Source organism: Dysidea avara, chromosome 6 (assembly GCF_963678975.1).
Source record: "Dysidea avara chromosome 6, odDysAvar1.4, whole genome shotgun sequence".
NCBI classification, from domain to species: Eukaryota; Metazoa; Porifera; class Demospongiae; order Dictyoceratida; family Dysideidae; genus Dysidea; species Dysidea avara.
The window spans coordinates 29699571-29726183 of NC_089277.1; the positions used below are offsets into that span (position 1 = coordinate 29699571).

A 26613-nucleotide genomic window follows, 5' to 3' on the forward strand; every position below is an offset into this window, starting at 1 on the left:
TTTACTTATTTCTGTACATACTTTTTAACTACAACAACTCTGGATACAATTTGGCTAAGTAACAAGTTTCATCCGGTCCTTTGTGTGGAGCACGAAATTTAAAAAATAAATTTTGCATCTTGCGAGATACTGAAAACAATATTTCTGTGAAGACAACAATCGTGCCTCCAGTTTCATGGTGGATCAAGCAATGAGATAGTACAATAAACATCCCACAATGGTAGGGAGATTGATTTGTAGAAGATGATTTTTCGGATTGCGGACCCTACCATAGACATGTACATAGTAATACCAGAATGCGTATATCAAGACACACAATAGTGTGTCGTGCGGCCCAAGAAGCCGGTGCACCACACCGTGAGTATATTAACAGGAAGAAAGAAAACGCAATTTTCACACCTATGTAGCTTTGTGATCCCTAATCCGGTTGGAACCAAATTTGCTACAGAAGTGCCGGCCTGTTAGGGGAGTCTACATACCAAATTTGAAGAAAATCGCTCCAGCCATTTCCGAGATACGAGCGAACAAACTTTCTTTTAATTTCTTCGTTTTTTCCTTCTTCTACTTCTTCATTTCGCACACTTCGCAAAATCCACCATAAAACATGAATGCGTGTTCCAATCAAGCTGAAATTCGGTACACTTGACGGGCGCATTAAGGCGGATCTCAGTACCAACTTTGGTAGAAATTCGATAAACATTCACGGAGTTATTACCGATTATTTGCGTAAAATAAGGCCGAAGGTCTGTCACGCCCACAGGGTAAACCCCTTGGAGGAATGAGTTTAAAATTGCTATGTGGATGGAGTAACCATCGTAGGAGTGCCTTTTTGTGGTTTGAAAGGAATCGAGATAAAGACCATGGAGATATGATACAAAACCCAACCTGTGTCACAATTACGCGATCGATTTTTATGAATAAAAAACTATTAGTTTTCACGCCTACCAGGTAAACCGCTTAGAGCAATGAGCTGAAATTCAGTATGTAGCTGGAATAATCATCATAGAAAGTCCTTGCCGTAGAACAGATAAATCGGATTACAAACCACTGAGTTATGATTCGAAAGGCAACTACGTGTAGCAAATGCGAGATCGAGATACTCTAATAGAACAGTCACCCTAATAGAACATTCAGCTACGTTTATAATTTACTCCATTATAGAATTATATTACATTTCAAGTTATTCTGTAGGGAATTCAGCTACAACCAGTTAATCTGATAGACAATTCAGCTACAGGCAAGTCACCCTGTAGAGAGTTCACCTAGAAACAAATCACCCTATAGAGAGATCAGCTAGAAGAAGTCACCTTGTAGAGAGTTCAGTTACAAAGAAACCACCATGTAGAAAGCTCAGCTACAAACATATCACCCTGTAGAGAGATCAGCTAGAAGAAGTCACCTTGTAGAGAGTTAAGCTGCAAAGAAGCCATCATGTAGAGAGTTTAGCTACAAACTAGTGACCTTGTAGAGACATCAGCGAGTAGAAGTTACCTTGTAGAGAGTTCAGCTGCAAAGAAACCATCATGTAGAGAGTTCAACTACAAACAAATCACCTGTAGAGAGTTCAGCTACAAACAAATCACCCTGTAGAGAGATCAGCTAGAAGAAGTTACCTTGTAGAGAGTTCAGCTACAAACAATTCACCCTGTACAGAGATCAGCTAGACGAAATTACCTTGTGGATAGTTCAACTACAAACAAATGACCCTCCAGAGAGATCAACTAGAAGAAGTCACCTTGTAGAGAGCTAAGCTGCAAAGAAACCATCATGTAGAGAGTTCAGCTATACCTTGTAGAAAGATCAGCTAGAAGAAGTCACCTTGTAGAGAGTTCAGTTACAAAGAAACCACCATGTAGAGAGTTCAGCTACAAACTAGTGACCCTGTAGAGACATCAGCTAGAAGAAGTTATTTGTAGAGAGTTCAGCTACAATGAAACCATCATGTAGAGAGTTCAACTACAAACACGTGACCCTGTAGAGACATCAGCTAGAAGAAGTTACCTTGTAGAGAGTCCAGCTGCAAAGAAACCATCATGCAGAGAGTTCAGCTACAAACAAATCACCCTGTAGAAATATCAGCTGGAAGAAGTCACCTTGTAGAGAGTTCAGTTACAAAGAAACCACCATGTAGAGAGTTTGGCTACAATCTAGTGACCCTGTAGAGACATCAGCTAGAAGAAGTTACCTTGTAGAGAGTTCAGCTACAAAGAAACCACCATGTAGAGAGTTCAGCTGCAAACAAATCACCCTGTAGAAAATTCAGCTACAAACAAATTGCCCTGTAGAAAGATCAGCTAAAAGAAGGTACCTTGTAGATAGTTCAGCTACAAACAAATCACCCTGTAGAGAGATCAGCTAGAAGAAATTACCTTGTAGATAGTTCAGCTACAAACAATTCACCCTGTAAAGAGATCAGCTAGAAGAAGTCACCTTGTAGAGTGTTCAGTTATACAGAAACCACCTTGTAGAATTTTCTGTAATAAATATATGTATTATATATATATATAATTTGTAGATTTACTGATAAAATCAGAAATATTTAAAGTTTAACATCTTCTTCATCTTTTCTTCTTCATCTTTTCTTCTTCTTGTGGTAAAGAAAAAAAGATAGGTTAAAAAATCCCCAAAGCCGGCCATATTGGGGTATACAAATACAAAAAGAAGTGAAATCTAATCAAAAAATAGCTAAGCTGTAAAAAAAAAGTGCGGCCCCCAAAAAGGTCATGGTGAAAAAAGATGTGAAATCCAAGGTGGTGGCCAAGAAATGGCTGTGATGGTAGGTTAATGGTAAAAATTTTAATAACGACAATTCAGGTGAATTTTGTGCCAAGACCAAGCAGCACCAAATTCACCTGAATTGCTGTTATTAAAATTTTTACCATTAACCTACCATCACAGCCATTTCTTGGCCGCCACCACATCTTTTTTCACCATGGCCTTTTTGGGGGCCGCACCTTTTTTTTACAGCTGAGCTGTTTTTGATTAGATTATATATACAGCATAATATAGCAATCCATATCAGATGGATATATGTATGTACATAACCTGACATAGTAAATATTGTTATTCACTGTTGTTAAAATCATGCAAACAGATATACCCAAATGCATGCACAGTCATAAGAGAAAGGATGAGTGACAGAGTGTCTAGCTACAGTACAGCTTAATCATGCAGTACAGTGATAAATGTATATGAGGTTTGTACTTTCTCACAAAATAAGAAACAAGCCTCACAATACATTCATGGCATTTTGACGGTTAGGTAGAATGAAGTGACTCCGGTTACATAATTAGTGACTAGGGTATTAAAAATAATACACAATAATAATTGTTAGCAAGTTACAAAGGTCACAAGACATGAATTGTAGTGTTGTTAGTCTCTTACATTTGGTCAAAGAAAGTGGCTGTTACTATTGTTTCTACTAAGAGGATTTTTCTGGACAGCATTGCTGACTGGGCTGACTGATGTGGTACAATAGTGAGCAAGGTATTGCTTTAACTGCTATAAAATGTTTCTTAAATGTCAGGTAAACAATATTGATGAAACTATTTTGGAACATACAGAATAGCTTTGAAATCCACTTGCTTCAATAGGTTTGCCATTGCCAAGAATATCTATACACCTTTAGATATTACGTTTTTCATACTTACGTTCTACTGTATATTTCCAAGCTGCTTCATGCATTATTCCAATAGTAATACAGTATTGTAAACCATTCTATATACTAAGAATATAGCCAGCACTGTTTTTTTAAATCCCATGTGAACTTTACTACTATGCACATAATTACTATCTAATCCAAAACAGCCAAGCTGTAAAAAAGTGTGCGGCCCTCAGAAAGGCTATGGTGAAAAAAGATGTGAAATCCAAGGTGGCGGCCAAGAAATGGCTGTGATAGTAGGTTAATGGTAAAAATTTTAATAACGACAATTCAGGTGAATTTTTGTGCCACTTCACAAAATTTACCTAAATTGTCATTATTAAAATTTTTACCATTAACCTACCATCACAGCCATTTCTTGGCCGCCACCTTGGATTTCACATCTTTTTTCACCATAGCCTTTCTGAGGGCCGCACACTTTTTTACAGCTTGGCTGTTTTGGATTAGATTTCATTTCTTTTTGTATTTGTATACCCCAAAGCCGGCCTATGGCCAGCTTTGGGACTTTTTTAACCTATGTTTTTTTCTTTACTACAGGAAGAAGAAAAGATGAAGTAGATGTACTTTAAATATTTTATCAGTAAATGTACAAATTATATATACTGTATAATACATATGTGACCGAATTTACGAAAAGGGGTCTTCCACACACATCCAATTTGCCAACTTTGACAATTGATAACTTCAGATTGGAAAGAGCTATTGCCTTGATATTTGGGCAGTGGTGAGCACCACTATAGCTGAATACATGGTGAAATGTTCAGGTTAATATGTTACTTGAACACTGAGTTATGGTCTCCAACGGTTACAGAATTGGATGTGTGTGGAAGACCCCTTTTCGCAAATCCGGTCACATAATATTATATTGATTACAGAAATCTCCATGGTGGTTTCTCTGTAACTGAACACTCTACAAGGTGACTTCTTCTAAGTGCTCTCTCTACAGGGTGAATTGTTTGTAGCTGAACGATCTACAAGGTAACTTCTTCTAGCTGATCTCTCTACAGGGTGATGTGTTTGTAGCTGAATTCTGTATAGGTGATTTGTTTGCAGCTGAGCTCTTTACAGAATGGTTTCTTTGTAGCTGAACTCTCTAAAAGGTAACTTCTTCTAACTGATCTTTCTACAGGGCAATTTGTTTCTGGCAGAATTTTCTACAGGGTGATTTCTTTGCAGCTGAACTCTCTACATGGTGGTTTCTTTGTAGCTGAACTCCCTACAAGGTAATTTCTTCTAGCTGATCTCTCTACAGGGAGATTTGTTTGTAGCTGAACTATCTACAAGGTAACTTCTTATAGCTGATCTCTCTACAAGGTGATTTGTTCGTAGTTGAATTCTGTACAGGTGATTTGTTTGCAGCTGAGCTCTTTACAAAATGGTTTCTTTGTAGCTGAACTTTCTCCAAGGTAACTTCTTCTAACTGATCTTTCTACAGGGTGATTTGTTTGTAGCTGAACTATCTACAAGGTAATTTCTTCTAGCTGATCTCTCTACAGGGAGATTTGTTTGTAGCTGAACTCTCTACAGGTGATTTGTTTGCAGCTGAACTATCTAGATGATGGTTTCTTTGTAGCTGAACTCTCTACAAGGTAATTTCTTCTAGCTGAACTCTCTACATGGTGGTTTCTTTGTAGCTGAACTCTCTACAAGATAACTTCTTCTAACTGATCTTTCTACAGGGCAATTTGTTTCTGGCAGAATTTTCTACAGGGTGATTTCTTTGCAGCTGAACTCTCTACATGGTGGTTTCTTTGTAGCTGAACTCTCTACAAGGTAATTTCTTCTAGCTGATCTCTCTACAGGGAGATTTGTTTGTAGCTGAACTATCTACAAGGTAACTTCTTATAGCTGATCTCTCTTCAAGGTGATTTGTTCGTAGTTGAATTCTGTACAGGTGATTTGTTTGCAGCTGAGCTCTTTACAAAATGGTTTCTTTGTAGCTGAACTTTCTCCAAGGTAACTTCTTCTAACTGATCTTTCTACAGGGTGATTTGTTTGTAGCTGAACTATCTACAAGGTAATTTCTTCTAGCTGATCTCTCTACAGGGTGATTTGTTTGTAGCTGAATTCTGTACAAGTGATTTGTTTGCAGCTGAGCTCTTTACAGAATGGTTTCTTTGTAGCTGAACTCTCTACAGGGTGATTTGTTTGTAGCTGAAATCCCTACAAGGTAACTTCTTCTAGCTGATCTTTCTACAGGGCGATTTGTTTGTAGCTGAGTTCTCTACAGGGTGTTTGTTTGCAGCTGAATTCTCTACATGGTGGTTTCTTTATAGCTGAACTCTCTACAAGGTGACTACTTCTAGCTGATCTCTCTACAGGGTGATTTGTTTGTAGCTGAACTCTCTACAGGTGATTTGTTTGTAGCTGAACTCTCTACAAGGCGATACTTCTAGGTGATCTCTCTACAGGATTCCTTGTTTCTAACGGAACTCTCAACAGGGTGATCTGTTCATAGCTGAACTTTCTACTGGGTGATTTGTTTGCAGCTGAACTCTCTAAATGGTGGTTTCTTTGTAGCTGAACTCTCTAAAACGTGACTTCTTCTAGCTGAACTCTCTACAAGGTGACTTGTTTCTAGCTGATCTCTCTACAGGGTGACTTGTTTCTAGCTGAACTCTCTACAGGTGATTTGTTTGTAGCTGAACTCCCTACATGGTGGTTTCGTTGTAGCTGAACTCTCTACAAGGTAACTTTTTCTAGTTGATCTTTTTACACTACATATTTGTTTGTAGCTGAGTTCTCTACAGGGTGATTTGTTTGCAGCTGAACTCTCTACATGGGAGTTTCATTGTAGCTGAACTCTCTACAATGTGACTTCTTCTAGCTGAACTCTCTACAGGGTGACTTGTTTCTAGCTGAACTCTCTATAGGTGATTTGTTTGCAGCTGAACTCTCTACATGGTGGTTTCTTTGTAGCTGAACTCTCTAAATGGTGGTTTCTTTGTAGCTGAACTCTCTACAAGGTAACTTCTTCTAGCCGAACTTTCTACAAGGTGATTGAGTTTTTTGCAGCTGAACTCTTTACATGGTGGTTGCTTTGTAGCTGAACTCTCTTAAAGGTGACTTCTTCTAGCTGAACTCTCTACAGGATGATTTGTTTGCAGCTGAACTCTCTACGTGGTAGTTTCTTTGTAGCTGAACTCTCTACAATGTGACTTCTTCTAGCTGAACTCTCTACAGGGTGACTTGTTTTTAGCTGATCTCTCTGCAGGGTGACTTGTTTCTAGCTGAACTCTCTACAGGTGATTTGTTTGCAGCTGAACTCTCTACATGGTGGTTTCTTTGTAGCTGAACTCTCTACAAGGTAACTTCTTCTAACTGATCTTTCTACAGGGTGATTTGTTTGTAGCTGAATTCTCTACAGGGTGATTTATTTGCAGCTTAATTCTCTACAAGGTGACTTCTTCTAGCTGAACTCTCAACAGAGTGATTGATTTATTTTGCAGCTGAACTCTCTACATGGTGGTTTCTTTGTAACTGAACTCTCTACAGGGTGATTTGTTTGTAGCTGAACTCTCTACAGGGTGATTTGTTTGTAGCTGAACTCTCTATAGGGTGCTCTGTTCATAGCTGAACTCCCTATAAGGTAACTTCTTCTAGCTAATCTTTCTACAGGGCGATTTGTTTGTAGCTGAGTTCTCTATAGGGTGATTTGTTTGCAGCTGAACTCTCTACATGATGGTTTCTTTGTAGCTGAACTCTCTACAAGGTAATTTCTTCTAGCTGATCTCTCTACAGGCCGATTTGTTTGTAGCTGAACTCTCTACATGATGGTTTCTTTGTAGCTGAACTCTCTACAAGGTAAATTCTTCTAGCTGATCTCTTTACAGGGTGAATTGTTTGTAGCTGAACGATCTACAAGGTAACTTCTTCTAACTGATCTCTCTACAGGGTGATTTGTCTGTAGCTGAACTCTCTACATGATGGTTTCTTTGTAGCTGAACTCTCTACAAGGTGATTTCTTCTATAGCTGATCTTTCTACAGGGTGATTTGTTTGTACTTGAACTCTCTACATGATAGTTTCTTTGTAGCTGAACTCTCTACAAGGTGATTTCTTCTATAGCTGATCTTTCTACAGGGTGATTTGTTTGTACCTGAACTATCTACATGATGGTTTCTTTGTAGCTGAACTCTCTACAAGGTAACTTCCTCTAGCTGATCTCTCTACAGGACAATTTGTTTGTACCTGAACTCTCACATGATTGTTTCTTTGAAGCTGAACTCTCTACAAGGTGATTTCTTCTAGCTGATCTTTCTACAGGGTGATTTGTTTGTAGCAGAACTTTCTACAAAGAAACTTCTTCTAGCTGATCTCTCTACAGGGAGATTTGTTTGTAGCTGAACTCTCTATACATGATTTGTTTGCGGCTGAATTCTCTACATGATGGTTTCTTTGTAGCTGAACTCTCTACAAGGTAACTTCTTCTAGCTGATCTCTTTACAGGGTGAATTGTTTGTAGCTGAACGATCTACAAGGTAACTTCTTCTAACTGATCTCTCTACAGGGTGATTTGTCTGTAGCTGAACTCTCTACAAGGAAACCTATTTTAACTCAGCTCTGTACAGGGTGAATTGTTTGTAGCCGAACTATCTACAAGGTAACTTCTTCTAGCTAATCTCTCTACAGGATGATTTGTTTGTAGCTGAATCTACAAGGTAACTTCTTCTAGCTGATCTCCCTACAGGGTGATTTGTTTGTAGCTGAATTCTGTATAGGTGATTTGTTTGCAGCTGAGCTCTTTACAGAATGGTTTCTTTGTAGCTGAACTCTCCACAAGGTAACTTCTTCTAGCTAATGCATCTACAGGGTCACTAGTTTGTAGCTGAATTCTCTACATGGTGGTTTCTTTGTAACTGAACTATCTATAAGGTGACATCTTCTAGCTGATCTTTCAACAGGGTGATTTGTTTGTAACTGAACTCTCTACAAGAAAACTTCTTCTAACTGATGTCTGAACAGGGTGAATTGTTTGTAGCTGAACTCTCTACAGGGTGATTTGTTTGTAGCTGATCTCTATACAGGTTACTTATTTTTAACTGATCTCTTGAATTCTGTTCAGGGTGACTGCTCTATTAGGATGACTGCTCTATTAGAGTGTCTCGATCTCGCACTTGCTACACCAAGTTGGATTTCGTGTTATAACTCCGTGGCTTTAAGTCTGATTCTTCTACACCATTGAAAAGCCTTTCTAAGATGATAACTCCATCTGTACAGCGATTTTCAAAGCATTACCCCAAGTGGTTTATCTGGTAGGCGTGGCAAGCATAATAATAATAATAATAATAATAAAAATTAGCTAATCTCGATTGCGTAATTGTTACACACTGTTGATTTTTTCGCTGTATCTTCCTGGTTTTTAGCTCGATTTCTTTCAAACCACAAAAGGTTTGAGGTTCAATAGTTAACCTATTCACCCACCGATTTTCAGCTTCTTCCCATACGCGGTTTACCCTGTAGGCGTGACAACATATTGGTGTCATTTTTCGTGCATAATCGCTCATAACTCTTTGCCTGTTTATGGTATTCCAGCCAAAGTTGGTACAGAGATGCGCCTTTATACCCCCCTTCTGTGTGCCAAATTTCAAGGCAATCGGATAACGCGTTCGCGTTTTATAGCAGTTTTTGTAAGTGTGCGAAAAGAGGAAGAAAAATAAGAAGAAAAAAAAGGAAGAAACTAAGCCAATTTTTGAAGTCGCATATCTCAGGAATGCCTGAAGCGATTTCGCTCAAATTTGGAATGTGGAGTGCTGAAGGTGGTGGGAATCTACACAGCAAATTGTGTCTTGTTTCATTAAGGCAGCACAGAGCTACGGAGGTGCGAAAATCGCGTTTTCTTTCTTCCTGTCAATATACTCACGGGGTTGCGTGCCGGCTTCTTGGGCCGCACGACACACTACCGTGTGTCTTGATATATGCATGTACTCCAAGTCTCAGGATTAAATTGTAGTGTTAAAATAGAAATTATCTGCTTCTTATGTAGTGTTATTCCTTTTATATACTATATAGTTAAAATATTAAGCAGAAGTATTGGTTTGCTTTTTACAGCATGCATGTGCTGCATGTGCTATAATTACAGCTGTTACTGTACGTGCAGTATTCTACCTTGATGATCACTCTTCGCTTTTCCACTGTCTTCACTCATTTGTGCTTTAATTTCATTACACAACATTATCGTGGCACTATTGCCATGCTGCTGCATGACATGAAGCAGATTGTGAAATGCTGCAACATCATTTTGTACTGAATTGTACACTCTTGATAGTAATATTTCTGCTGCGCTGCGAGATGGAGTGGTTGGCTTTGTGATTTCTTCATTATCAGCTAAACTGATAACTCTGTGTGACACTAGATAGTGTGATAACTCATTAGCTGGTAGAGATTCCACCAATTTACTGTAATAATCTTGAAGTAGTTGAGATTCTTTTGACAAGTCTAAACCCATAAACAAAATTATAATGGAAATTTGTATATATATGTATAGAGTATGTTATGCTGCAAAGTTACAGTCACATAAGAGTGAAACATGTAAAGTTTACAGCTTGAGGACAAAATAATTATTGTGTATAAATTTTGATGGCATGATACTGTATATTTATTCTATTAAATGCATGATACATTTAATAAATGCATTGTATAATATACGTGATGCAATGGTAAAAACACATTTATATTGGCACACATACCAATTGCAAAGGATAAAATGAAAACTATCAACACAAACTGACACTACAGTATTATATGGTACCTACTGGAATTCCACATGTACATTTGCATGGTTAATGACTGTGCTGGTAATGCTGTATGAAGAGCTATACTGTACTGCATAATGATTATACAAAAACATTTCACTTTTTCATTCGAACTACCTAAGGTTACTTGCTTACACATACACAAATGTGACTGTAAATGTGTTTACCATTTTTATCTTTTGCAGCTTTTGTGTTTTTGGATGTAACATTTGTTGCTTCATCAAACTTCTGCTGCTTATCCTAATAAAGAACCAATGTCTGAACACATTTACTGCAGTACATACTTTACTCACCTCTATAAGCCAAACTATATGATAGTTGTGCAGTTTGGTAGACAATGCAGCATCATGACTACATTGAGCATAATCAAATGGAGGAGACAGTGTGGTGAGTATTGCTATATGTTCATCATCCGACTTTCCACACTGACAAAGGAATCCATATTGGAGTCTTCCATGATTAAAGTTTAACTGGTCACAAACATTTTCCAATGCACTGGCAAGAGTATTGTGTACTGACTGGTGGATAGGACATGTTTCATGGTATTGCAAATCTCCATGTCGAATTTGAACCTCCAGGAACGACAATTTGTCAAGCAATGATAAGAAATAAGCATGAGATAAACGAAAAGTTATCAAGTTACTGTATGAGTGGAGGGTGTCTTTTTGACTGATCACATGAGTCCAGCCATTTGGTAGGTTTTTTAATATCTCAACTATTAAACAACAGAAAAATCCTCTTGGCAACAGATTAGAAACAAACTGGATTAGCAGTGGTTCACCTTGTAGATATCCATATTGGGATAGTATATCATCAGCTGTTGGATGGCTGGTATAAGTTGGTAGAACATATGGAATAAAGTAATCTACTCCATCAACATCTTCTCTTGGCACTGGAGCTATTATATTCATCACAATAAGTAAAGATATGAAGTACTCTTCTTTCAACTCGTCTTCCCATTCTAATTCTCCAAGGAGCTCTTTAGATAAAATCCCACTGCACTTCAACTTGTTTGCTGCTTGCAAGTTTGAGGAAGGTTGCTTGAATGTAAAACACACTATTTGGCTAAGCCTATCAAAAAGCCACTGGTGATCAATGATGATATAATCACACAAACCAGGCACCTCAGGGTAGTACAACAAAACTCCCAACAGGTGATGATAGAGTAGAGCACTTCTCACTTCCTGCACATCAGTGATCAGCTTACTTTGTAAAGCAATGGAGACACATTCTAGAAATGAGATGTAAGGTTTTCCTCTACTAGTACATACCTGACGTAATTCCAGTTCCAATAACATCCAAGTGATGGGTAGTTCATATATGTCTTTCTTTGATGACAGAGCTTCTATTTTATTACGAACAAACACTGCATTTGGATCCTCAGTATCATCATTTCCAGCAGTTGTGTTGTCCACTGGAAACAAAACACCACCATCCTTGTTCTGCCATACAGCAGCTTTGCATTTAAGTTTCTCAACAACGTTTGTAAGATTGCTGTTAGTTTCACAAATAACTTCTTGGCTTACTTTATCTGCATGTGTACCTACACAACAAAGGTAAGAAGTTTTATCTTTTCCAGGAACTGTAACCAACTGTGGAACCTGGGACAAAGGTCTTTCCAAAGAATCATTAATTGAGGACATCAGAAATTTGACCATTTCGAGGTTGGAGTATTGGAGAGGATATGGCTCAAAAGTGTGTTTTCCATGTTCACTGTACTCCACCAACACTTGATCATCAAGACTTCTGGATAAGTCATGAACAATAAATGTTATCATTGGGTGGATATTCACTGTGGGCAATAAATGTATATACTCAGGTTGTCCACCTGTGTCAAGGATGGTAATGATGTTCAGCACTTCTCCAGGGTGATGTGTCAATGTAGTGGCATCAGCTCCTTGTGCTTTGCTGCCATCTTCCACAAGGGTGTTGAAACTTTCCAATTTTTGACTTTTCACTGAACTCTGGAACAAGCCAGTAAATCGCTGGGTGATTGAAGGATGTGTACTTTTGACTGTTGCATATTTCCGTGTGATAGTAGCATCAGTTGTGTCTAACTGCTTATCATCAGTACCTGCAGGCTGGTTTCTTCTTGTTTGTTGTGGAACATTTTGAGAATGAGCTTTACGCTGTTTAGGAGCAGGCATATTTAATTGAAATAGTACTTGTCTCAAGTGAGTAATCTGAGAGTTGTCATCCATTTCTAGCCAAATGACATTTTGATCACTTGTTTGTTTTGATTCAACCACAACAGCCTTCTTGATTGATATAGCATGTTTGCTTTGTACAACATTAGTACTGTGATGATCTCTATTGATTTGTTTCTTCATCAGTAAATTACTGAAACTTGTTTTACCAGCAGCTCCTGAACCAGTTAATAAAATTTTAATAAACCGAACAGGTAATCTTCCATGTTGATTTTTAGCTTTATTTAAGCTCTGCTGAAGTGATGCTACAAGCAACTGTCTTTTTTTCCTTTTTTCTCTTTGCTATAGAAATAGTATGTACAATTATATGTATACTATACATGTATGATATAATGACTAGGGCTAAAACAAATACTGCAAATACTTGAGCACTTGTTAAGGATTCTGGTACTCAGACAGTAAAATTGGTACTCGAGTACTTGTTAAGATGCCATGACCCATCTCACATGATGCATTTGCCATCAGAGAGTGATATGGTGAAGGCTATAGAATATGATTGGCATAATTCCTTGTCAGGAACACTAACATTAGTACTGTACTTTATCATTTTGTTACTTGAAAAAGCTGTAAACCACTTAGTCAGTATAAATCATGTCACATTGGTATGACTACATGTATAGCTACAAGTAGTATTCGTAAGTACTTGATTGGAAACTCTACTACTCGAATGCTAAAACAACCATGATCGTTTTAGTCCTAATGACCATCCCTGAGTCAGTAAATTCTATAATAGTTTGCAACAACCATTTTTTCCTTATAAGATGATTGGGGAAATTCTGCAAGTTGTAGAGAAAATATCACTCAAATTGTGATTGTGTCATTACCGAGTGAAAGCGATAGGTACAAATTATGCATGATTTTGTTGAATTTGTCACAATACTGTATCACATCAATTATATGGGTGTTGCTGTACAGTTGTTGAAGGAAGAATCATTTCCATGTAATAACTATTACAAGTACACGAAAAAATTTGGAATTTTCAACTAGAGTAGGGACCATAGCACATCGATAAAAAGTACTGAAACAAGTTGGAGTAGTCCATGATATTAAATCACTGTAAAATAATAAGAAGTGTTATATCCCTACCGTGCATTTCCGTTATGGTATCTTGAGCACAGTAGGGATATAACACTTCTTATTGTTTTACAGCGATATAATATCATGGACTACTCCAACTTGTTTCAGTACTTTTTATCGATGTGCTATGGTCCCTACTCTAGTTGAAATTCCAAATTTTTTGGTGTACTTGTTTGTTAACTTTTTTTGTAAATAGTTTAATTATGGCTGGTGAACCCATGCATTCCGCATCTGAAAAGGCACCGTGCACCCCAGCTATATCAATTAGCGTCTGAAAAGTGAAGTATCCATTACGCTTCGTTGTCAGCTATGTTCAACCCATTACACAGCATTTCGAATCAAGAACTGTTCGAAAAGCACCTCTACAATCCACGCATACCAAAAGAAAGAAATTGTGCTGCACACCCAAATCATATTAATTATCATCTGAAAAGTGAAGTATCCATTACGCTTCGCTGTAGGCTATGTTCAACCCGTTACACAGCAGTACGAATCAAGAACTGCTTGAAAAGTACCTCTGCAATCGAAATAGTCACGATGAAAAATACGGACGATTTCCATTTCGAAGGGAAGCCATCACGTGCTCGTGCCAAATCAACACCTTTCCCTGTCAGCAAAGATGAATGGGACACAAAGGAGGACACTGGTAAGTCCATGAAGAATGCATTGTACGTACTGCGATATGCCAAAAGGCACCTGTCGGGCCGAAGTGATGTCGAACAGTGAAAAAATCAAGCCCGTAGCCTTAGCTGTTATCAAGTTACACTTGTCTGAAGGCATCAGTCAGCTACTTACTCAGTCAGTCAGTAGAAAATTCCATTGAATAAAAAAAAATTTAAATTCCGTAGCAACTTGTTGAAAGCATTTCTGGTCAATCTAAAAGCTTGTTTGGGCTTAGTTTTACCTCACCAATACTGCTTCATCGTCGTAAGGGAAAATCGAGGCTGGTTTTTGGGTGGTATTATTTCATGGGCCACTCCTACTCCTTTGTTGTCCCTACTATACAGTTATTATCATACTGTATGATCCATGTTATAACTATTATACTACAGTACTGCAACTATACACTATAAAATGTATAGCACAGATTTATGCAAAACAAACATCCATGTACAGTAGGAGCAAAGTAAAAAATAATGTCAGTGTTAATGGCAGTTATTTCACAATTGTTAGCTTATTATAGTGTCTGAATTCCAGATTAGTATATAGACAAATTTAACACAGTTGTAGTCATTTTGCAGTTGCACATGTATGTCACAAAGAATACATAGTATTGCTATAACATGTTTAAGTGTACCATTCTTTTCATATGCTGCTACGTAAATAAACTTTAACTATTCAAAGTATTTTCTACAAATTATAATATTGTAACCTCATACAGAACAATTTGAGGGTGCTGCAAAAGCTAGGTAGGACCAGTAAGCAATCACATAGGGCATCATGATTTGGGGGTCCCAAGCTCACCAATCCTAGGCCCACAAGTTCCTGATAAACATAAGCCTCAAATAGAATTTTTTATGATCCACATGATTTCCACAGTTTAAATTATCACTAACCTTGGTAGTATCTTCATCAAAGGAGAGTAGACTACTAAATCGATAAAAAAGGTCGAAGTACCGCAATAATTAGCTAGAAGTTTTACAACCATGCTACTGGATTGGTTGCTATAATATCTGTACAAGGATGGAGATGGCAACAACTGAATTCCCAGCTGAATACACCCAGAGATGTAGTGGCAAATATCAAGACACACAGTAGTGTCGTGCGGCCCAAGAAGCCGGCGTGCCACACCGTGAGTAAATTAACAGGAAGAAAGAAAACGTGATTTTCACACCTTTTTAGCTCCGTGATCCCTTATCCGATTGAAAACAAATTGCTACAGACGTGCTGGCTAGGTAGGGGAGTCCACATTCCAAATTTGAAGAAAATTGCTCCAGCCATTTTCGAGATACGAGAGGCTAAAGTTTGGGTTTTTTTTCTTCATTCTTTTCTTCTATTTCTTTTTGCACACTTCGCAAAATCTGCCATAAAACACGAATGCGTGCTCCAATCAGGCTGAAATTTGGCACACTTAAACAGCTCATTAAGGCGAATTTCAGTACCAACTTTGGTAGGAATCTAATGAACAGTCACCGAGGTATGACCGATTATTTGTGTAAAATAAGGTCGAAGGTCTGTCACGCCCACAGGGTAAACTCCTTGAAGAAATGAGCTGAAAATTGCTATGTAGATGGAGTAACTATCGTAGGAGTGCCTTTTAGTGGTTTGAAAGGAATCCAGTTAAAGGCCATTGAAATATGACACAAAACCCAACCTGTGCCACAATTACGCGCTCGATTTTTATGAATAAAAAAATCTATTAGTTTTCACGCCTACCAGACAAATCGCTTAGAGCAATGAGCTGAAAATCGGTGTGTTGCTGGAATAATTATCATAGAAAGTACTTGCAGTAGTACAGAAGAATCAGATTACAAACCACTGAGTTATCATACCAAAGCCAACTACGTGTAGCAAATGCGAGATCGAGATACTCTAATAGCACAGTTACCCTAATAGAGCATTCAGCTATGTTTATAACTTACTCCATTTTAGAATTATATTACAATGTAAGTTATTCTGTAGGGAGTTCAGCTACAAACAGTTAATCTTATAGAGAATTCAGCTAAAGCAAGTCACCCTGTAGAGAGTTCAGCTATAAATATGTCGCTGTAGAGATACAGAACATCATAAGTCACACTGAAGAGAGTTCAGCTATAAACAAGTCACCCTGTAGAGAGTTCAGCTACAACAAATCACTCTGTAGAGAATTCAGCTACAAAAAAGTCACTGTGTAGAGAGTTAAGCTACAAAAAGCTATCCAGTAGAGAGTTCATCTAGATCAGCTACAAACAAGTTACTTTATACAATGTTCAGCTACAAGTAAGTCACTCTGTAGAGAGTTCAGCTACAAACAAGTCACTCTGTAGTACAAACAAGTCACCGTGTAGCTGGAGAGTTCAGCAACCAATAAAAAAAACCACGCTGTAAAGAGTTCAGCTATACAAACAAGTTATAACTCTATAGAGAGATCAGCTAGAAACTGGTCATCCAGAGATCAACTAGAAGACATCATTTTGTAGAGAGTTCAGTTACAAAGAAACCACTATGTAGAGAGTTCAGCTGCAAACAAATCATCCTGTAGAGAGTTCAGCTACGAACAGTTCACCCTGTAGAGAGTTCAGCTAGAAACAATTCACCCTGTAGAGAGATCAACTAGAAAAAGTCATCCTGTAGAGAGATCAGCTAGAAGGATCACCTTGTAGAGAGTTCAGCTACAAACAAGTCATCCTGCAGAGAGATCAGCTAGAAGGATAACCTTGTAGAGAGTTCAGCTACAAACATATCACCCTGCAGATAGTTCAGCTACAAACAATACACCCTGTAGAGAGATCCGCTAGAAGAAGTTACCTTGTAGGGAGTTCAGCTACAAAGAAACAATCATATAAATAGTTCAACTGCAAATAAATCACCCTGTAGAGAGTTCAGCTATGAACAGATCACCCTGTAGAGAGTTCAGCTACAAACAGTTCATCCTGTAAAAAGATCAGCTAGAAGAAGTCACCTTGTAGAGAGTTCAGCTACAAAGAAACCACCATGTAGAGAGTTCAGCTGCAAACAAATCAAATTGTAGAGAGTTCAGCTGCAAACAAATTACCCTGTGGAGAGATCAGCAAGAAACAAGTCTCCCTTTAGAGAGATCAGCTAGAAGAAGTTACCTTGTAGAGAATTCAGCTACAAACAAATCACCCCTGTAGAGAGTTCAGCTAGAAGAAGTCACCTTGTAGAGAGTTCAGCTACAAAAAAGCACCATGTAGAGAGATCAGCTAGAAGAAGTCACCTTGTAGAGAGTTCAGCTACAAAGGAACCACCATGTAGAGAGTTCAGTTGCAAACAAATCATCTGTAGAGAGTTCAGCCAGAAACCAGTTCACCCTGTAGAGAGATCAGCTGGAAACAAGTCACCCTGTAGAGAGATCAGCTACAAAGAAACCATCCTGTAGAGAGTTCAGCTACAAACAAGTTACTCTATCAAGAGATCAGCTACAAACAAATCATCTTGTAGAGAGTGCAGCAGCAAACAAATCTCCCTGTAGAGAGTTCAGCTAGAACAAATTACCTTGTAGAGAGTTCAGCTACAAAGAAACCACCATGTAGAGAGTTCAGCTGCAAACAAATCACCCTGAAAAGAGTTCAGCTACAAACCATGAGAGTTTCATCTACAGTTCAGTTATGTAAGAAGTCACCTTATTAACTACAGTATGTGATAATCATTCAGTGGTAAATATACAAATATTTAATCAGACAAAAGCTACAATATATACACAAAATTACTTCCTTTGTTCCACAATTCCTGCAGTAAAGAAAGAAAGAAAGAAAGAAAAAAAAAAAAAAAAAAAAAAAACAAGTAAAAAGGAAGCACCAAAGCCAGTTTATGGCCAGCTTTGTGGCTTGCAATACAAAAAGAAGTGATATCTAAACCAAAACAGCCAAGTTGTAAAAAAGAGTGTGGCCCCCATAAAGGCCAAGGTTAAAAAGATGTGAAATCCAAGGTGGCGGCCAAGAAATGGCTGTGATAGTAGGTTAATGGCAAAAATTTAATTACGACGATTCAGGTGAATTTGGTGCCGAATCCTAGTGGAGGAGGCAATGCAAATTCACCTGAATTGTCATAATTAATATTTTTGCCATTAACCTACTATCACAGCCGTTTCTTGGCCGCCAACTTGGATTTCACATCTTTTTCACCTTGGCCTTTATGGGGGCCACACTCTTTTTTACAGCTTGGCTGTTTTGGTTTAGATATCACTTCTTTTTGTATTGCAAGCCACAAAGCTGGCCATAAACTGGCTTTGGTGCTTCCTTTTAACTTGTTTTTTTCTTTTTCTTTCTTTACTGCAGGAATTGTGGAACAAAGGAAGTAATTTTGTGTATATATTGTAGCTTTTGTCTGAGTAAATATTTGTATATTTACCTCTGAATGATTATCACATTCTGTAGTTAATAAGGTGACTTCTTACATAACTGAACTGTAGATGAAACTCTCATGGTTTGTAGCAGAACTCTTTTCAGGGTGATTTGTTTGCAGCTGAACTCTCTACCTTGGATTTCACATCTTTTTTCACCTTGGCCTTTTGGGGGGCCGCACTCTTTTTTACAGCTTGGTTGTTTTGGTTTAGATAATTATTTCAGTGACAGAAAAAGATATTTAGAAAGGTTATCAGAATTACAGATTGTACTATGTACATCTCAACAGCACAGTTTCCTAGAAAAGGAATTGCATAATATATTAGGCTGAGGTACAGGCTTTATACCACTCAAAAGCAAGAGCTAACTTAAGTTCAGGTCTTCTTGTCATATGTACATGTCCAAGTGTACAATTCTGGGGTTGTAAAAATCATGTTAGGATGTACCAGTTTATCAGATTAATGATTGTTATGCAATAATATGCACCAATTATATTTCTTTATGCCTGCATATCACAGTGTTTTTATGTATATATCGCTTGTTGCACATATCCTGTTCATGTATCCAATCATTATTTTCTTGCCATGCAGCTCTGGGCCTACAACAGCGCACTTACTAACACTAGTGCTGCTGTTACATCCAGCACCAGTAGTCACTAATCTCCAAAGGCAGCTGCTACTACTAACTTGGCTTGTTAGATAATACACCAGCACCTTATGTCATACAAATCAGCAGGATTTTGTTTTCATTGGTCTCGCCATTACAAAGAAACACTTTGAGAGAATAGAGCTGGGCAGTTTTTTTTAAAATGGCCAAACTGTTACCCGAAAACCTTAGCCTATCCACAGCTGCAGATGGACGCTAAACCAACTACCAAGGGAAAACACCATGTAGTTACTGATATAGTAGAATGGCTTCAGTGTTTCAGTACGTATGTACATAGCTATAGTATTTTACAAGAAACCAGACTGAGTCTCAGATCTCTTGGGCTACCAAAACTTCATTAAAAGTTCTCAGGATTATCAGGGTGATTCTTGGCTGGGTTATGACTGCTGTTTTAGGCAACACCTTACAGCATCCCCTTCTACAAATTGGGCTCTTCCTTGTGGAATCTATTTTTCTCTGGCTGAGCTCATACTATACACTGTAGTGACTGTTTTAGTCTTTGTCATCCAACTTCTGCCTGCTCATTGTTACATACAATAATGCTAACCAATGACAATTTAATGACAATTTTCATCAAATTAATCAACCTTCCCATTCAGACAATCAACCTCTCAGCAACACCAATGGTCACCTTCTAGTGAGCTGTATAACCATCTTGTATGTTTCAGCTATAACCAGTCTTCGGTACAAGGCTGCCAGTTTCCAAATTGTCATTATGACCACATCTGCTATTCATGTTGTTTTAATTCTTTAATTACCAATAAACACCAAAAGGCTTTATGTTTCCCCAACCAGTCTCAACTAGTTTTAAGGCCTTATCTGTGAAAAACTGTATTAAATTATTTCTGGATAACATATGTGCTGGAATATTAACTACACCAGGAATACATTTTGAAACAATGTTGATGTTAAAATGTGGCTGCAAAGAAACCCAAAAGGAGATACATAACTGTTTTGACTCTTGAGTAATCCTTTGCAGTAACAGCAACTACACTAATATTATTATCACATATAAATAAAACTTTTCTATGAGCAAAGCGTAGTCTTCACACTGCACAGCTGATAACAATCAGAACTTGTTCTTTTGCCACAGTCCCAATGGGATGCCATTATGATGGCCATTGTCATTTAAATTAGTGCTTTTCCCAGTGGGCCCCACAACCCCAAAATCCAGAAGCATCGGTGTAGATGCAAAGGTTGACATGATCAATATGATTAGGCCTGTGTAAGATACACAGTCCAGCATATGCCACCAATAGAGATCTGAGTGGAAGAATGGTGAAGTATTATAATGTTTTTAGTTTAGCAGCTGACTGATATATCTGGGTTACAAATGTACTACCACTCTGCACCACTTAAGTGGCATGTTGCAATAGGCCTACAAGAGATAAGATTTCTTGTTTGGTGCCAGATTCTTTGTGCAGCCAGGAGATTCTGTATGAATGAGTTGGTATTTCTCATCAGGGGGATGGATCTCCATATGATGGGTATCTAAGACAATGCCCAGGAAGGTGAGGTGTAGGTCCCTTGGCTTTCTCTTTTGTTAGTTCTACACATGCTATATGTAAAGATGCCCAGGTTGCGTTGACACATAGGTGAACCAGCAGGACCAATTAATATAAGAGAAACTCAGTATTACGAATGCCACCCCACATTACAGTGAGATCCACGAAAGCAAGATATTAAAAAGTTTAGGAGCAGGTCTTAGCCCAAAGGGGGACAAGTGTCCACATAAATAGACATATCCCATTTCATCACAAGGAGATGCTGATCAAGTGAAAGACATGCTTGATATTAACTTTGGCAAGAAGTGCATTTGGGCCAGTGTCAATGATTTGTCTAATTGCATCATTGATTGTAACAAATTTCAAGCTGCATAAAGCATGGATGGATGAAGCAGGCCTCCTTTAAGGTTCTTATAAGTACTTTTCAGTGGAGCAGGTGGCTTCTTGAACTATACGAAAATCACAGGTGATACCACAAAGGAAGAACTCAAAGGGTTGCAATGGGTAGGACTGAAAAGCTCTAGACCAGTTGAGGACAACAAGAGATGTATGAAAACTTGGGGAGGAACTAGAACTCTAGAAGGTGCTCCTTCAATGTGTATGTTGCAATTACGGAGCCAGGCAAGGTAGGGAAGAACTGGGTTGGTAGCAATAGGCCTTCTCTTTTGCACTAGTAGCAACTGGTCCAAAACTATGCAAAGAATATGAGGTAAAGTATTTTGTAGTTACTATACATTCAGCTAGCACAACAAGAGGGAGGACCATAATAAAATTATATTATTTTTATTACGAATGTTGCAGTAAATGCTAGTAATAATGCAAGGTACGTATTTTCAGGATTAATGAGCATGCACGACAACCTACAAACCATTGATACTGATATAATACTGTATGTAATAGTTACACCTCGTAAAACATGAGTACTAATATGTGGCATGTGGGTTAATCACCTACACACGTGGGAATCTACTGACATGTGTTTCACAAGTGTATTTATATTGGGCTACATGATATTTGATAATGGATACTGGAAACAACGTAAGAATTATGATAAGACATTGCTGCGCCAAGAGTTCAAACGTAAGCACAATGACATGAGCATATAAAAAGTTCAATTTTGGTTGATACAGTAAGCAAGGTAGTAGAGTCCCTACGCACTTTTTTGATAAACATGAAACTTGGTACGTAGTTTGTATATATCAAAAAGGTCATTTTCAGATAGGGAGCCACCTCAGATTTGATCTTTGTGTCCAATTTTATACTTAAAAATTGGCAGTTTTTCCTCTATTTCACTTATAAATGACTCAAAATCCACAAACATGGTGCCAAATTAATGCTATTACTCTAAAGAGCAAGTTGATACTTACATAAGTGCTTAACTTACTCTGTTCCAAAGTTATAGAAACTTTTATAGGTAACAAATGCCATTATTTCTCCTGCCCAAGTGTATACTTTAGCTATGTAAAAAAAGTTTGCTTATTCATTTATCATACTATTTTGCGGCTAATCACCTCTATTATGCCGGAATAATTTCAGGTAATCAAAAGAATTGGTGAATATTTTGGAATAAACAGATGAATTATTCTAGACATAGTTAGTGCAAAATTATAACTTTTCTTGTGGTGAAATACAAAAAACATTTGGATACAACAGAGCAGTCAGAGCAGTCATTAACTCTAATAAAGCAGTCTACAGGTTTACAGGTTTTTGCTATTAAATTCGTCACCTTTGCAATTGACTTCGTCCTGTTTGCAATTAAATTTTTCAGTTTTGTAGTAGAATTTGTTGCTTTTGCAATAGAATTCATCACCCTGTCAATTGAATTTGATGCACTTGTAGTAGAAATACACACTATTGCAATAGAATTAGTCATGTTTGCAATCATGACTGATTATTTGTTCTACTGGCCAAGAAAGAAGTATATTTATTTTTAGTACGTTATTGTTTCCATGTCTGTATAAAGCTATGTATAATGGAATTACTGGGTATCTAGTGTTTTCAGAGGTGTAAAATTCAGATATGCCCAGATGGCATAATGTCTGTCAATAGTGGACTAAAGTGGTGGGAATCCTTATCAAGTGTGCTGTAGAAAAATTAAGTACTGAATACATCTAATTACTATAAGTCCTTGTTTGTCAACAATCTTCACACAATGTTCTTGGTTAGCCAGGTGCTCACTGATTTATTGTGACATGACAATTCCTGAAACCTTCCTGCAAAGCTGACAAATTCTAATATTATAGTGCCTAATTCTACTGCAAGTGCATCAAATTCAATTTTCAAGGTGATGAATTCTGACAAATTATACTGCAAAAGTGATGGAATTAATTGCAAATGGGTTCACATTCAAGGTAACAAATTCAGTAGCAATAACCTGTAATGCCATGGGCCTGATATATGTGACCCAGTCTGCGAAAAGGGGTCTTATACCTTTCCAAATTATCACGTTCTATTAATCATAACTCCTCATGTTTTGAACCTATCACCTTCATATTACACCAAATCGTAGTGCTATGTTAGGGGTATAAGTGGACCAAATGTCATGGTGATACCACATTCACAAGTCAAGTTACAGGTTGCCAAGTACATGCAATTAAAAAGGCTATAAGATCCCTTATCGCAGACATTCAGTTTATGGTTGTTTAGTTGAATGGAGTTCCTTATCTCCTACCACAGCATCTACTAACAAGGCATGCATCATACACTAACTCCTTTTAGTGTCACAATTTATTCACTATCATGTACATAGGTGTTGATTCATGACATATATAGATTCTGTGATTTTTTGTGTACTGATTACCACATTCATAGAGGGAATTGCCTAAAATTATAGTGACTGGATTAATTGCAGAGGTACTTCTAGTATTGTTCTTCAGTTGTACATGTGTAGCTGCTACAAAGCAATGTGGCCACTTCACTATTCTGTTATTGATAAGCAAGGTGAGAATTCAGATACAAAAAATATTTACTTACTTACATATGTCTGGCAACATTCTTCCATGTAATGTGGTGTGTGCAGGTTCAGTATTCAACCTTAAGTCATGTAAATAAAATAACTGTAAGGAAAATAAGAAATTAAAAATATGAACAGGATTATACAAACAATGAGTAATGAAGAATGGAAGGCCAACCACATACTTGTGCAGCTATACAGTACTATAGTGCACTCCTAGTCTAACTTGAGTCATATAGCTTGACTGAAATAGGAATTAAATGCACAATACTATATACGTAGCTGCAGGTGAAGATGATCTACCTTGTTTAATTGCTATTTGTTTCTATGAGCCCTACTTGTACTTCTAATGTTCATATATTCCATCACATTAGGAGTACTGACATGAAACAAGGATTTTGAAACTCCTCTTGCTTTGGGAATCACAATGCTATCAAGGCTTTTGGCATTATCACCTTCCTTCTTTGTGAAACAAGCACTTAAAAAATTTATGGAATTTTTTTACAAATTCATAAATACTTCACTTATTGCATTTATTACATTTTATTGTAAAATCAGGCTTGCACGAACATGTGGGATTCTTGCAGATCCGGTCACATCACTTCAGGTGTAGGCAACTTCCCTTATTCTGTTACTTTTTCCATAGTTTCGGTACTTTTTAATGACCCCTAATCAAACTTAAAATTCTGCCTTGCATTAGAATAGTGGTTCACTATCGCTTTTCTCATGTTTTCACCTTAGCCTTGGCATAGGAAGGACCTGAAAAGACAAAACTTCCCAAGTAATGGATTTACCTGTTCATGGAGAACCTGATGGTGTAAGTTGCATCTTGGTAGAGGACTGCGTCCGAAGGGTATGTTTGTTTAATTAAAAGCCTGTAGTTTATTTTCTACATTGTCACTGTACAAATTGATTTTTCTGTTGTTGCCACTTTGTAGCACTGTAACTTTGAAAGTTCTTGTCTTCTAGAGTTTAAACTTCTGTTGGCCATCCCTTTGGGCCAGTCACACATGTGACTCATTGAGTGAAAACCAGCTGTTTTCACAAAATTCTATAGCAATGTATTGAAATTAAATAGGTAAAAGTAGTTACGCATACCACATAATTTTTATGTATGTTTCAATTGCTTCATTTTGCACTGAAACAAAGTTCAAATCAATAAAACCTGTACACCACCAGATTCCCCTGTTCATTGTAAGTAAGAAAATCTTTGTTACATGTTCGTACAGTGTACAGTAGTTATGGGAGCTTATGATGCAGTTTACTGCATCCAAGGGGTCCACAAATCCTTTGAAATCTTGCACAGCCTCTTTGAAATCTTGTTGAAATCTCAAATCTTAGCTGTTTTGAAATATGAAATCTTGAAAAATTGTTGCAAAGCTCCATCCTTTTTGCATATACTTTCGTATGTTCAACATTTCATGTACTACGCCTTACACCCTGTTCACATGACATGTCAGTACGGTTTAGATTGATTTGGTGCAGTTCGGTTTACTCTGTTTAAATAGTAATTAAACCATGCTCAAACTGCACCACAAGCTACAACTGAACTGAGTACACCACTGTTTGCCATGCTGGCATGGTTTGGTTGCTATACATATCCGTAAACTAGAATATGCTAACACACAATTACACAACTTTGAGGGCAAGCATGACAATAACTTGTGCTAGTTTTCACCTGACCTTGTGGACTCTACTGTAACAGTACATTAGCCCTCCGTTTCTTTTAACACCATATTGGCCTGGACGGAAGATGAAATCATGAAGTTGATTGAAGTATGGGGTGAAGATACCATACAAGCACAACTAGAGGGACGTAAACATAACAGCGAAGTTTACGACAAGATATTGAAGGCAATGAAGGATGCAGGGTACTACAAAAGTTTAGAGCAGTACCGAGAGAAAGTTAACAGGGTGAATCCCGGAAGATGAAAGAAAAGAACAAGCATATCATATCCAGTTCTCAAGTTTATAACTAAAAGTACTGAGGTCCTTTAGAGTAAAATATTCTCTGGCAATGAGTTTTATAGATGGATGGCTGTAGGTAGAAAAAGAGTGGTAGAAGATGTTAATCTTGTAGAGATGTTAAAAATTTCAATTAATGGCCTATAATCATTGCACGTGGAAGTATACAGAAGTAATGGACAAAATCCTAGGTGGTAGACCAGCTACCAAGCCACTGCTTATGGTTGATACATTGGATTCTAGTGCTGACACAGAGGGTATTATTGATGATGATCAGGAGATGAATAAATTTGGAAGGGAAACAATGAAGATGCATTAGAAGATGAATCAGTTTCTGTTGCTGGCACTGATATATCAAGTTGTAGTAAACACACAAGTGGCAAGGCATCACAGAAAGACAAGAAACCTAGGAAGCGTACAAGGGATGATCGCTTGCAATCTATAATGAGTGGCATTACCACATCATGACTCAAATGTTAAGATCACAGGAAAAAAGTGATATTTTTTTGAATTGGAAGAAAAACGTATACGTTTAGAGCAAGAAGAGGAGCGTATGAGGAAAGCAGAGATGGATTTTCAACTGAAACTGATGTCGGTGATAACATAGTCGATAATTCCACACACGTCATCCTATCCATACCCTCCATCCAATTATGATCCATATCAATGAATAGCCATTGTGAGGTGGACATTTAGTAAGGATTCAACATTCGTACATGCATGTCTACAGGAAATAAGTATTTACTATAATATTATTATGGTACTTGTCTATTGTATGCATGTGTGTAGTAATATGACTAGTTACATAAATTACACACATCA

The 26613-nt window shown here is 37.6% G+C and overlaps 1 protein-coding gene across 1 annotated transcript in view; it reads right to left on the reverse strand.

Moving 5' to 3' along the window:
* The window catches only part of LOC136257819 (uncharacterized), a 202803-nt gene that overhangs the window by 11966 nt on the left and 164224 nt on the right, over positions 1 to 26613 (reverse strand). Inside the window, exons 8-10 of the mRNA XM_066051122.1 lie at positions 10709 to 12904; positions 10583 to 10655; positions 9769 to 10098 (exon numbers count right to left, since the gene is read on the reverse strand). Of these exons, the coding sequence (XP_065907194.1) occupies positions 9769 to 10098; positions 10583 to 10655; positions 10709 to 12904 (2599 nt within the window). The remainder of the gene's footprint in view (positions 1 to 9768; positions 10099 to 10582; positions 10656 to 10708; positions 12905 to 26613) is intronic.